General features: G+C 47.3%; 1 protein-coding gene across 1 annotated transcript; it reads left to right on the plus strand.

Moving 5' to 3' along the window:
- Positions 1 to 295: 295 nt before the first annotated feature.
- wnt8b (wingless-type MMTV integration site family, member 8b) lies at positions 296 to 7,722 on the plus strand. The gene is made up of 6 exons (XM_080215605.1): positions 296 to 366; positions 742 to 775; positions 2,950 to 3,088; positions 5,786 to 5,911; positions 6,002 to 6,144; positions 7,159 to 7,722. Exons 1-6 carry the CDS (start codon positions 296 to 298, stop codon positions 7,720 to 7,722), a joined length of 1,077 nt encoding a protein of 358 aa, XP_080071731.1.
- The last annotated feature ends 6,481 nt before the right edge of the window (positions 7,723 to 14,203 follow it).

Here is a 14,203-nt window from a genome sequence, read left to right on the forward strand (position 1 = left end):
CTCCCTCTGTCTCCGATCCTTTCTTTCTCTTCTCCCTGTGGTGAAGAGTTCAAGTCCTGATCAATTCACAAACCCCCTTCCCCACTTGAGTTCTGATTGGCTGAGCTCAGGGAGAGAAGGGAAATCCGCGAATCTGATCCTGGGATGAGAGAGGGAGGCTTCAGCCCACATCACCTCCCTCTCACATGCTAAAGTGTACACAGCAGAGCCTGTCTCCCCAGCCCGCGAGGAACCCGCAACCGCTTTCTGCCTGTTGATAATTGTCCTCTGATTGCTGTGACTGCCACTCTGTGAGATGATGGTTCTCCAGGACACCCTCCATTCCCTGTTAATCCTCAGCATCTACCTGAAGCTGTACCAAGCCTGGTAAGTGAAGTCCCTCGGGTGGGTGGGGTGGGGGGGGGGCACTTGTTGCTCCTTCTACACCCACAACTTTGCCCTTCCTCGCCGCCTGCCACCCAGCCTCAATCCTCCCCAGACAAAGATTCCAGTTTCTCCCAGCCTTTCCCTCAACTCCCTGTCTCCCAGTCACATGATGGCCCCAATATCAAAAGATTATCAGACCAACTTTAACAAGGGGCGGGGAGTATCTCATCAGAAGCTATTTGAAGGATTTAAGACAAGATCACCCCCCCCCCCCCGCCCCCCAACACTTCCACACAAAAAAACAAATATTTTCGAAAGGGAGAGTTAGGAGTTTTCTACAATTTAATCGTTTGGATTTTGTGTTGTATTTTACAGGTCAGTAAATAATTTTCTCATGACTGGCCCGAAGGTAAGGAAATTGTTGACCGTTCGTCTACTAATAATATTTATTTTCAGTCAAGGTAAACAACAATACAGATTGGAGAACTGTTTTAAGGGAGAGAGATCCTGTTTCCTGGTGTTTTGGAAATAATAACATGGAGATTTTTTTTCCAATCAAGTGTGACTCCCTCACACCCTGAGTAGTTGCTTAATTTCCAACGCTCAATACAATCTGTTCTTTAATTTAACTCCAAAGAAATTAAACGAAGAGATTTTTTGGTGGGAATAATTGAACGAATCGATCTTACATCTCAAAATTTTGAACTGGTGGGGAGACTGAGCGTTGACCCGAGTGTAAAAACGGTTTATTTTCGATTAACAAGTTCCCAACCAGCCCGCACGCTCCTTTGGTAAAAGTGGCCGGTTCTCTTCACACACCTCCAGCTCCCCTTTGTTTCTCCGTTGAATTTAGCAAAAGATTTCATAACCTTTCTGTGTGGAGAGGTTTCTAACTGGGATGAGAGGTGAACTAACTGAAGAATGTCCAGTTATTTTTTAAAGGGATTGGCGGGGGTAGATACTGAAGTGAGGTGTGTGTGGGGGCTGGGGATGTCTAGAATCAGGGACATCTCACAGCCCCAAAATTTAGGATTGAGACGAGGAGATTCACTCTATTACTGTCTTCACTCAGAAGGAAATCTCTACTCCAGAAGACTTAGTGTTGGAGATATTCAATAAGAAGTCTCACAACACCAGATTAGAGTCCAATCAGTTTATTTGATAATAAACCCACAAGCTTGTAATCCTACTATCAAGTAAACTGGTTGGACTCTAACCTGGTGTTCTGAGACTTCTTACTGTGTTTACCCCAGTTCAACGCCGGCATCTCCACATCAGGAGATATTCAAGGCAGAGATGGGGCGGCATGGGGAGAAGGGAAACCTGGTGTTGAGGGAGATCCAACAAGATGTGATCTTACACTGTGGTAATAAAGACTAGTACAGGGGATTTATATATGCATGTATATACTATATATATGTATATGTGTGTGTATATTTGATTTATTTATGTCACATGTATTGATATACAGTGAAAATTATTGTTTTTTGCGCGCTATACGGACAAAGCATACCGTTCATAGAGTTTTTTTTGTTCTGAGCAAGAGTGACGGCGGGGCCGAATCCAAGGACTGCTCCAGTTCAAAACCTTAAGAGTGAATCAGCTCCCACGTTGTGAGATTCGCAGACTGATATCAACACCGGCTTTGGAGGGACTTGATATGGATTGAGATTACAAATTGAACTTTCGATGATAAACTGAGTCCTTTTTCAACTGTCCTCCACCACAACGCCCCCCCCCCCCCCACCCGCCCCAGCCCCAGATACAGTCAGTAAGAATTTATCAATCTACTGTGACTCCCGGTTTCCTCATTTGAGGTGCCCAGGTTGGGGAACCCCCGAGCTGTAGCCCCCAGTTCCCGGGGAATGCTGTGTCTCCCCATCCCCCACCCTCGCCACAGAGCTGAGGAAAAGGGAGGAAAAGACCGAATGGGGCATTGAATCTCAGTGAATTCATCTCCAAAATGCAGCCGGAGGGTATGTGCGTGTGTGTATACATGTGTGTGTGTATATATATATATGTATATGTGCGTATATTTGATTTATTATTGTCGCATGCACTGGTGTGCAGTGAAAATTATTGTTTCTTGCGCGCTATACAAACAAAACATACCGTTCATAGAGAAATAAGGGAGAAGGAAATAACAGAGTGCGGAATATAGTGTTACAGTCATAGCTAGGGTGTGGAGAAAGATCAACTTAATGCGAGATAGGTCCATTCAAAAGTCTGATGGCGGCAGGGAAGAAACTGTTCTTGAGTCGGTTGGTATCTGATCTCAGACTTTTGTATCATATATATATGTATGTGTGTGTGTATATGTGTGTGTATATATACTGTCTATGTTTGTATTTATATGTGTATAATGACAGTATATGTTTGTATTTATATGTGTATAATGACAGTATATGTATGTATTTATGTGTATATATACTGTATTTGTATATATGTGTTTGTGTTTATATGTGTATGGATCTCCCTTACTGAGTGAGGTGGGATTTAGTCCGTTTTTATCTCCTCTCTGTGGGTCTGCGGGAGTTGGGGATTTGTTGTCCTGTTTTTAATGTGCCCTTTGCCTGCCCCCAGGCTTATCTGATTTACTCGGGCAGTGTGGCAGCGGGTGCCCAGAGTGGCATCGAAGAATGCAAGCACCAATTCGCATGGGATCGCTGGAACTGCCCCGAGAGAGCGCTGCAGCTATCTACCCATAGCGGCCTGAGGAGCGGTAAGGTGACCCCCTTCAATCCGACACTGGGACACTCACCAATCCTCTCCCTCCCTCCCTCTGTGTCTCTCCACCCCGCGGCACTCACTCTCTCCATCCGGACGGGAGAATACAATCCCCTGCCTGGAATCTGACCCCATCAATAATCCACAAGCCCCATGTGATGAGACAGTCTCCACATTAGAGAGAGATTCACACAGCCCAGCGGTTCAAGCCCAACTCTGCATCCTGGCTAAAGAACTCACGGTGCAACTCTGAAATAAAACTGCTGGAAATGGGGGGAGGGAGAGAGAGAGGGAGGGGAGAGGGAGAGAGAGAAAGGGGGAGAGGGACGGGGTGAGGGAGGGAGAGGGAGTCTATGGTCAGTTCGATGAGTTTTCCTGAGAATAAGTGGAATTTGTGTTTCATGTCGTTTCATTGGCATCTCCCCTCCCGCCAACATTTCTGAAAATTTGGCAGTGTTTCCAGTAGTTTTTGTTTTATTTCAGATCTGTAGTTATTTTTCCTCTCTCTGTATTTCTCTCTCTCTCTTTCGCTATCTCTCCCTGTGTTTCTCTATCTCTCGTTTCTCCCCGTATTTCTCTTTCTTATCTCTATATTTCTCACTCACTCTCTCCCTTATTCTCTCTCGTTTCCCCTATGCCTCTCTCTTGTCTCCGTGTTTCTCTCCCCGTCTCTGTGTGTCTCTCTCCCCCTTTCTTTCTTGTCTCTCCCAGCGTTTCTCTCTCTCTCCTATTTCCTTCTCTGTTGGGATCTCTCTCTCTGCCTGCCTCTCTCTGGTTTAGCTGGTACCTCTGCCTCTCTCTGGTTTAGCTGGTACCTCTGCCTCTCTCTGGTTTAGCTGGTCCCTCTGCCTCTCTCTGGTTTAGCTGGTCCCTCTGCCTCTGTCTGGTTTAGCTGGTCCCTCTGCCTCTAGCTGGTTTAGCTGGTACCCCTGCCTCCCTCTGGTTTAGCTGGTCCCTCTTCTCTCTCTGGTTTCGCTGGTACCTCTCCTCTCTCTGGTTTAGCTGGTCCCTCTGCCTCTAGCTGGTTTATCTGGTATCCCTGCCTCTCTCTGGTTTAGCTGGTCCCTCTTCTCTCTCTGGTTTAGCTGGTACCTCTCCTCTCTCTGGTTTAGCTGGTACCTCTCCTCTCTCTGGTTTAGCTGGTACCCCTGCCTCTCTCTGGTTTAGCTGGTACCTCTCCTCTAGCTGGTTTAGCTGGTACCTCTCCTCTCTCTGGTTTAGCTGGTACCTCTGCCTCTCTCTGGTTTAGCTGGTACCTCTGCCTCTCTCTGGTTTAGCTGGTACCCCTGCCTCTCTCTGGTTTAGCTGGTACCTCTCCTCTATCTGGTTTAGCTGGTACCTCTCCTCTCTCTGGTTTAGCTGGTACCTCTGCCTCTCTCTGGTTTAGCTGGTACCTCTGCCTCTCTCTGGTTTAGCTGGTACCTCTCCTCTAGCTGGTTTAGCTGGTACCTCTCCTCTCTCTGGTTTAGCTGGTACCTCTGCCTCTAGCTGGTTTAGCTGGTACCCCTGCCTCTCTCTGGTTTAGCTGGTACCCCTGCCTCTCTCTGGTTTAGCTGGTACCTCTGCCTCTATCTGGTTTAGCTGGTACCCCTGCCTCTATCTGGTTTAGCTGGTACCTCTGCCTCTATCTGGATTTTCTGCTTGTATCGAACTCTCTACATGGAAACTTCTATCGACAGTTTTCTGCCGGTCTCACTCTGTGACCTTGTCTGCTTGCCTTTGCTGTAGGAGCGCGACAAGGCCATTCGGCCCATTGAGCCTGTCCTGCCACCCATCATGGCTGTTTTTTCTTTGCCTCCATTGATCCCTCTCTCTCTCTCTCTTTGTTTCTCCTTCCTCTTCTTTCATCTGTTTGTCTGTTGTTTTCTCCTTCAGTCTATCCGGGTTTTTATCCGGGATGTATCTGTTTAGAAGCCTGTCTGTACATTCACAATATCCTCCCACTACCCACACTCACAGGACATTACCCCACCCTCACACCCTTCTCTGTGACCCACTGATGTGGACCTCACCCACACACACAGGGAGAGGGAGAGAGAAACACGGAGAGACTAGAGAGAGGCACAGGAGAGAATGAGAGAGAGTGAGAAATATAGATGAGAAAGAGAAAGTTTCCATCATCCTCTCCCTCCAGGCTCCCCTCTCTCTCTCTGTTTCTCCCTCACCCACCCCCCCCCCACCACCCCCCACCACCCTTCCCCTTCCCCTCAGCTACCAGTTCTCCCTGAGTTTCCTTTACGTCCTTTACCTGTGAATCACACTCCTTTCTCTCCCTCTCTCCTTCCATCCCTCTCTCCCTCCCTCAACCCCGCCTTCCTGCCTCCCTTCCTCCCTCAATTCCCTCTCACTCTATCCGTCCCTCAATCTCTCTCTCTCCCTCCCTCCCTACCTCCCTCAATCCCTCCCCAACCTTGCCTCAATCCCAACCTCCCACACTCCCTCCCTTTCTCTGGGGGTCAGGTCTTCACTGGATAATGAATCCTGGAGTGAGACTTGGCATGGGTGGCACAGTGGGTTAGCGCTGCTGTCTCACAGCGCCAGTGACCCGGGTTCGATCCCCGGCTTGGGTCACTGTCTCTGTGGAGTTTGCACACTCTCCCCGTGTCGGCGTGGGTTTCCTCCAATGTTGGATTGTGTTTTTACTCTGCGTGGTATGTGAGCTAACAGAGATTCGCTTACTCCCCCTCCCCAGCTAACAGAGAGGTTGCCTTTGTCCACGCCATTAGCTCCGCGGGGGTGATGTACACATTGACCAGAAACTGCAGCCTGGGAGACTTTGAGAACTGCGGCTGTGATGACTCGAGGAACGGGCAGTTGGGTAAGTGTTGGCTGCCGGTTTTCCAGCAGAAGCTCAGTCAGGAGCGGTGACGGTGACACTAACCCACACTGGCTTCTTGTTCTGGTGCAGGGGGACAGGGCTGGCTGTGGGGAGGATGCAGCGACAACGTCGGCTTTGGGGAGAGTATCTCCAAACAGTTTGTGGACGCGCTGGAGACCGGCCAGGATGCCAGAGCCGCCATGAACCTGCACAACAACGAGGCCGGGAGGAAGGTAAAGATCAGACATCTCTCTCATTCCCCTGCTCCTCCAGCTACCATTCCCTAAGGTCCTTGGCACCCATAGACCTCCATTGGGTTGGCCCACATTACACTTGGCAAAGCCCTGCATTGGCTTCCCGCTGCCTCCTGCAGTGTGGCTAACCAGGAAACCCCCCCAACTTTTCCTGCCTGTCATCATTGAGACAGTTCACAGGTTCATTATCAACCTGTCTGTACACTATGAACTTGGCCATCAAATCCTGGAGTGAGACACGGCATGGGTTCGCACTGCTGCCTCACAGCACCAGGGACCCGGGTTTGATTCCCAGCTTGGGTCTGTGCAGAGTTTGCACATTCTCCCCATGTCTGCATGGGTTTCCTCCGGGCACTCTCTGGTTTCCTCCCACAGTCCTAAAAATGTGCTGGTTAGGGTGCATTAGTCGTGCTAAATTCTCCCTCAGTGTATCCGAACAGGCGCCGCAGTGTGGCGACTAGGGGATTTTCACAGTAACTGCATTGCAGTGTTAATGTAAGCCTACTTGCGACTAATAAATAAAACCTAAGAGTAACTAAACAGAGAAGCAATATTATCATTACGCAGTTCAGATAGATAAATACATTTGTCCCTCTACATACAGAACTGGATAAATACACCTCTTGAAGTGTAAAATTAAGAGAAGTGGGGCTTTACCTGTATCGTCTGCTGATTGAGGGGGTGTTTGTGGTTGAAGGTAATTAAGTTACACCGTACTGCACTACCCTGGTGAATCCCCTCTGCACCCTCTCGAGTTTGGAATCCAATCCAGTTCCTGCACAGAGCAAAACTGATCGTAACCAACTTCCCCAAGCACCAACCCCAACCCAAAGGCAGACTCCAGGCCATTCAGCCCATCCACCGACACCCCTCCCCAATCCCACCCCATGCATTTTTACCCTAGCTGGTCACAGTGTGCCAGATCTGCAGCTGCGGCGCTATATAAATGCAACCCCCCCTCTTTCTGCCATTGATTGAATCTTTATTCTGCAGGCGGTGAAAGGCACCATGAAGCGGACCTGTAAATGTCACGGTGTTTCAGGCAGCTGCACCACCCAGACCTGCTGGCTGCAGCTGCCTGAGTTCCGGGAGGTGGGAGACTATCTGAAGGATAAGTACCACAGGGCGCTGAAGGTGGACCTGCTGCGGGGGGCGGGCAACAGTGCCGCCAGCCGGGGGGCCATCGCCGAGAGCTTCAACAGCATCTCCAAGAAGGAGCTGGTGCACCTGGAGGAGTCTCCTGACTACTGCGTGGAGAACAGGACCCTGGGGCTGGCGGGGACAGAGGGCAGGGAGTGCCTGAAGAGGGACAGGCAGCTGAGCAAGTGGGAGAAGCGGAGCTGCAAGCGGCTGTGCGGAGACTGCGGGCTGGCCGTGGGCGAGAGGAGAGCCCAGATGCTGAGTAGCTGCAACTGCAAATTCCACTGGTGCTGCGCCGTCAGGTGTGAGCAGTGCCGCAAGACCATCATCAAATATTACTGCCTGAAAAAGGAGAAGAAGGGCAGGAACCAGAGCGCCCCAAAGAGGAAGGAAAGCCGCCCTGGGAGGAGGCACTAAAACTGGACTTCCCAGCCTGGACTGACCATCAGACACACTGGCATCCCCACCCCAATGGGGAGCCGTGCCTTCCAACCAGCCACACTTAGCAGAGTCACAGGTAGATGTGTGTTTTTGTTTAAAACAGCACAGTGCTCCTTCCCTGAACACATTTCTTCCTCTCTCTCTCTCTCCCTATTTGTGAGGTCTCTCCCAGGGCAAGCACATTGTCATTTGGACAGTTCCTGCTGCTGAAGTGACTGCAGAGTAAATCCCACACTTATCCTGGCTGCTTTCCCGAGGCTGCCGGCTGCAATCTTCATCTCTCCCCATCACCACATTCCCACATCAATCTGACCCTCCAATCCGGACCTGTTTCCCGTTTGTCTTTTCCCCAGTCTTATTTCCCTCCCCACCCCACAACCTCCTAGACTTGCATTTATATAGAGCCTGTCGCGACCTCAGCCTGTCCTCAGGTGCATTGCAGCCAGGGAAGGGCTGTCAGTTGGCTTGGGGCTCATTTAGTGAACATTTCCTCGCTGGGTGGGGGTGACAGAGGAGTGAATTCGGGTAATCGAGGCCAAAGTGCCGGTGGTATCACACTCACACATTCCCTCTCTCTCTCTCACACACACTCACACACATACACTCACTCTCCCACACACACACTTTCTCTCACATACTCTCCCCCTTTCTTTCTCACACTTTCATACATATTGTCTCTTCCTCACTGCCCCTTAATCTCTCTCACCATCCCACACATTCTCTCTTTCTTTCTCCCATCTCTCTCACACACACACTCACATTCTCTCTTACTCTCGGCCTCACATACACTCTGCCTCACGCACACACTCTCTCACTCTCTTTCCCACCCTATCTCTCTCATCCTCTCACTTTTTTATGCACACACCCCCTCTCATATACACATTCTCTCTCACTCTTTCTTCCTCCTCTCTCTCACACATACTCCCTCTCACCCCCTTCCATTCTCTCTGTCCCCCTGTCACTCATTCTCTCTTACACACATTAATTGTCTCTCACTCTTTCTCTTTCTCTTTCTCTGTCACTCTCTCTCTCGCTCTGCTATTTTCTCCCTGGATCTGTGAAAGTTCAGGAATTGCCTACAGGAAGAATCAGGGGAACCATTATCCAACTATTGGGAGCCGCACAGCCGCATCACCTTGTGTAATTGTGTCACCCTCATTAGCAAACCGCACTAACAGCCAGTGGGTTCTATTGAATCAGCCTGGGTGTGAGAATGCAGCATACCTGCCGTCTCCATGGCTGCACCCCGTCCCAATGTTCTGGCCTGAAGCGAGTATTTTGGATCTTGCTTCCTGGAGTCATGCCCGCAGCAATTATGTACCAGGGATTGTCGATCCTGTTTGGAAATCTTGGAACTGTTACCATGTTCTGTAACTCACAGAAGGCAGAAATTATATTCGCCTTCCAAGACTTCTGACAAGAGGCCCAACCACTGAACGGATTACAGTGATTAATGTGCCCGTAATGTTCTGACATGCGATGCCAACTGGTGATGCCCCCCCCCCCCGCCACCACCACCACCACCGGGATTCAGTCAGAATGTCCCCTCACTACCCCTTAGGCTGAGAATCCGCTCCGGTGAAGTCAAAGTAGCATGAATCCTACCCTGAGAGATATCATTCTCTGTCACTTTTCTATTTATGGCAGAGGGCACTGGAAATAATAAATAGATCGAGGTAATTATTATCCGGTTTATTCATTAACGGGGCAGAATTGGAGAGAAACTACAAGTATCAGAAAGGAATTTAACTATGCTGTCTTTAAAACGATACAGTGGGAATTTAGGGATATGAGTAGACCATTCAGCCCCTCAAACTGTTACTGGCACTTATATAGATCATGATTAATTTTTGATTAGACTCCAAGTTAAACTCTTTGGTTCCACTTCATATCCTTGGCTAACAAATATCTATTCCCATTTTGGTTCGTGACAACCCAGGAATCCAGATTCCCAGCAAATTCTTTGAGTGGGGTGGGGGGAGGGGGCGGCCAGAGGTTCAACTCCCACCACAGCGGCTGGAGGGATTTGAATTCAATTAATTATTCTGGAATTAATGGCGACTTTGAAACAACCATCAATTGTCATAAAAACCCATCTGGTTCATTAATAACCTTTAGGGAAGGAAATCTGCCGTCTTTACCTGGTCTGGCCTACATGTGACTCCAGAACCACAGTAATGTGGTTGACTCTTAACAGCCCTCTGAAAAGGCTGAGTGAGACATTGAGTTCAAGGGCAATTAGGGATGGGCAACAAATGGATGTCCACATTCTATGAAAGAATAAATTTTTAAAATTCTCTATCTCAATCCTGCTCACTCCCCAAACCTCTTGATGCCTTTTGAGTGTAGAAATCTATTTTCTTCTTAAATATATTCAGTGGCTAGGCCTCCGCAGTGTTCCGTGGCAGAGAATTCCACAGGTTCACTACCCTCTGAGTGAAGAAATTTCTCCTCATCTCCGTCCTAAGTGGTCTACCCCGTATCCTGAGAGTGTGACCCCTATGTCCTAGACCCTCTTCCCCAGCCAGAGGGAACAACACCCCTGCATCCAGTCTGTCCAGCCCCGCCAGCCCATTCAAATTCCACAGGCCCAGTTTGATTGAAGTGAGGTCTGTGCCCAGGGCAGTGCCCATGTGGCTGAGGCAGTTGCTTAGGGAGGACGATGATCCCTGCAGCAATTCGGGACACATCCTCTTGAGGGAACGACTAGGAGATTTTCACACTAACTTCATTACGGTGTTAATGCAAGTCTACTTGTGACTAATAAATACAAGTAAAATTTGGCAGTCCGGGTCAGCTAGAGAGTGTGTGTGTGCAGCCCAACTACTGAATCAACTCTTTTCATGTGGCGTTAACCAAGCAACTAAAATTTTTGACACCTCCAAACCCTGGTCACTTGAGTTGACACTGGAATCTTGATCCTGTTAGTTTCCCTCATTCATGTGAGGTGTAATTACCAAAAACCAAGCTTAATACTTGCTTCCAGATTCCAGCACCCGCAATATTTTATCTTTATCAAACATTTCAATCCCTCTGTTTGAAAATGGATAAAACCTAAACAACAAACACAGACAGGTGATCCACCCATGGTGTTTAAAATAAAGTTTAGTTTGTTAGTGTCACAAGTAAGGCTTACACTGCAATGAAGTTACTGTGAAAATTCCTGAGTTGCCACACTCCTGTTGGGGTACACTGAGGGAGAATTTAGCATGGCCAATACACCTAAATGGCACAGGAATAGAATCCCTACAGTGCAGGAAGCCATTCAGCTCATCGAGTCTGCAGCACCACCACAATCCCACCCAGATCCCTATTCCCATAAATCCATACATTTACCCTGCTAATCCCCCGACACAATTTAGCATAGCCAATCAACCTAACCCACACATCTTTGCACTGTGGGGGGAAACCCATGCAGACACGGGGAGAACGTGCAGACTCCACATGGACAGTGACCCCCAGGTCGGAATTGAACCCAGGTCCCTGGTGCTGTGAGGGAGCAGTGCTAACCACTGTGTTGCCCCTATTTAAGTGTTGAAATCTTTAGAGGTTTTCCCGTTTTGACAAGATTAGCAAAACAACTCGGTTAAAAAAAAGACGGTTTAATTGTATTATACCCAGAAATATTAAGCACTTTGTACATGGTTAACTTATTGCACCGTTGGATCCGGACGTTCACTGGACGCGCTGGGATCTGGTAGATTCTCAATGTTAGTGTTTTTTTGTGTGTTATTGTTAAAATGTAGCCGTTGTTGTACCGTTTGTTATTAAAGAGAATTTAGACCTTGTTCTCTTGTGGACATGGGAGCTGGTTGCCTCAATCTCTGGCCGCAGCCTGAGCTTTGCTATTGTTGGAGAGAGACTCTGGAGGTAGGAGTTGGGCTGATGGACGCAGCAAGAAGTCTGACAACACCAGGTTAGCGTCCAACCAATTTATTTGATAGTAAAATCACAAGCTTTCGGGGTTTGCCTCTTCGTCAGGTGAATATATATGTCCATTTTCTATATATATCTATACATATTCACCTGACGAAGAGGCAAACCTCGAAAGCTTGTGAGTTTACTATCAAATAAATTGGTTGGACTCTAACCTGGCGTTGTCTGACTTCTTACTGTGTTTACCCCAGTCCAACGCCGGCATCTCCACATCATGATGGACACAGGGACGTAGAGGTTGCCTCTATTTGTCCCTATTCGCTACTTAGAAAACTCTACAAATCGCCAGATGGTTTCTGTTTGCCTCTGTGGGTGCAAAAAACAGGACGAGAAGACTGGGGAACTCTGAAACCATCAACATTAGTCCGGATCCCACAAACACTGAAAACATTCCTCTACAAAATACATCTTTGTAAATGTAACTGTTACAGTCCTGAGTGATGGCAAGGATAAACCGGAGGGAAATACCCTTCCTTATTTGACAAGGTTTGATGTTTATCCAGCATCCCTCCCCCCGCCCGCCCACCCCCACACACAGGAGGTTTTTACCCAGTCTTGTGCACATTCAACGTGTAATAACTGCATAAGGGATAGAAACAAGTTTGAAGCCATAAGCAAGAAGGACAGTTTATTGGGCACCGGGGAGTCTGTTCACATTTCCTGGCTTCAGCTGAGATTCTCCCTTCACTTTATGTTCCGGTAGAATCATAGAATCCCTACAGAAGGAGGCCATTCAGCCCATCGGGTCTGCAGCGACAACAATCCCATCCAGTCCCTATCCCCATAACCCCATGCATTTACCCTAGCTGGTCCCCCGACGCTAAGGGACAATTTTAGCGTGGCTAATCCACCCAACCCGCACACCTTTGGAGTGTGGGAGCAAACTGGAGCACCCGGAGGAAACCCATGCAGACACGGGGAGAATGTGCAAACTCCACACAGACAGTGACCCTAGCTAGGATAGCTCACTGTTTCCCCTCCTGACCCCGTGTTCAATCATTCTGACAACCTCAGAACAAATGAAAAACACATCATTAATATCTTTAGCACCCAGACACAGAATCAGAGATCACCTAAAGTGGGTCAATAACTTGAAGAAAACGCAGCCACATTATACATAAAGAGCAATGTGTTATATATACACTTACATACACATATACACAAGTAAGCATGTACTTGAATGCATATATCTACAGGTATATCCATATACACAAATGTATATATATATTATTTTTTTAATTTATTAGTCACAAGTAGGCTTACATTAACACTGTAATGAAATTACTGTAAAAATTCCCCCTAGTGGCCACACTCTGGCTCCTAACCAGCACGTCTTTCTGATTGTGGGAGGTAACTGGAGCACCCAGAGGAAACCCATGCAAGCACGGGGAGAATGTGCAAACTCTGCATAGACAGTGACCCAAGCCGGGAATTGAACCCAGGTCGCTAGTGCTGTGAGACAGCAGTACTAACCACTGTGCCACCAAGTATACTTCTAAGTGTATATTCACTTGCGTATACCTATATTTATATACATATATGTACATGTCCACATATATATCCACTTATGCACAAATATATAGACAAACAGACACAAGTAAATATATACTTCTAAGCATATATTTACTTGTGTATACATACATTTATGTACATATATTTACATATATTCACTTTTACACAAATATATAGACAAACATCCAAGTAAGTATATACTTCTAAGCATATCTACTTGTGTGTACATACATTTATGTACATATACTTTCATATCTGTTTATTATCTATGAACATACCCATATACCTGTGTGTATGTCAATATACTCATGTAAAGATATCATTGTTTAAATATGCTAACATATACACTCATATGAAGATATACGCACACAATCTTGTACACATAACACACAAACATTTTGTCTAACATCAGTCTTGGTGCAGTATATTTAAAAAGAAAGTTTAATATAGAAATGGATTTAAATCCAGCCCTGTAGCATAAAGACATTCGCCATTAATCCAATATTTCACATTCTGGCGAGAGTTGAGATTAAATGAATTTCTTAGAGTGCAGATATCTGAGCTTTTCCCTTTAGAAATGGAAAGGACAACAGCAACAAGTCAGGATTTTTTAATTCTTCGCTCTGGCAGGAATCACTTCTATTTTTCCTCCTCCAGTTTTACTCTCAGGGTTTGGGGATTTAGGGAATGTTTGACAAGACCTTGCAAAGGGATGTCTGTGTGGAAAGCTCACTGCGGAATAGGAATCTAAGGAGACTTATATATAACCCAATCTCCCTGCCTATGTGGAGATTTAATACATTTGCACGTAATCATAGATTGATACAGCATCGAAGGATACCATTCAGCCTATCAGGCACATGCTAGCTCAATCCAGTTCTTCCCACTCCCTTGCTTTTTATTCTCATTACAAACATTTACCTGATTTCTTTTCGGAAGTTGCTCTGGGATCTAGAGTCAGGCGCCCTGTCACAACGACTAACTGACCCAGGTAAAACCATGGCCCCAT

Source organism: Carcharhinus amblyrhynchos, chromosome 31 (assembly GCF_965287045.1).
Source record: "Carcharhinus amblyrhynchos chromosome 31, sCarAmb.v2.hapA, whole genome shotgun sequence".
NCBI classification, from domain to species: domain Eukaryota; kingdom Metazoa; phylum Chordata; class Chondrichthyes; order Carcharhiniformes; family Carcharhinidae; genus Carcharhinus; species Carcharhinus amblyrhynchos.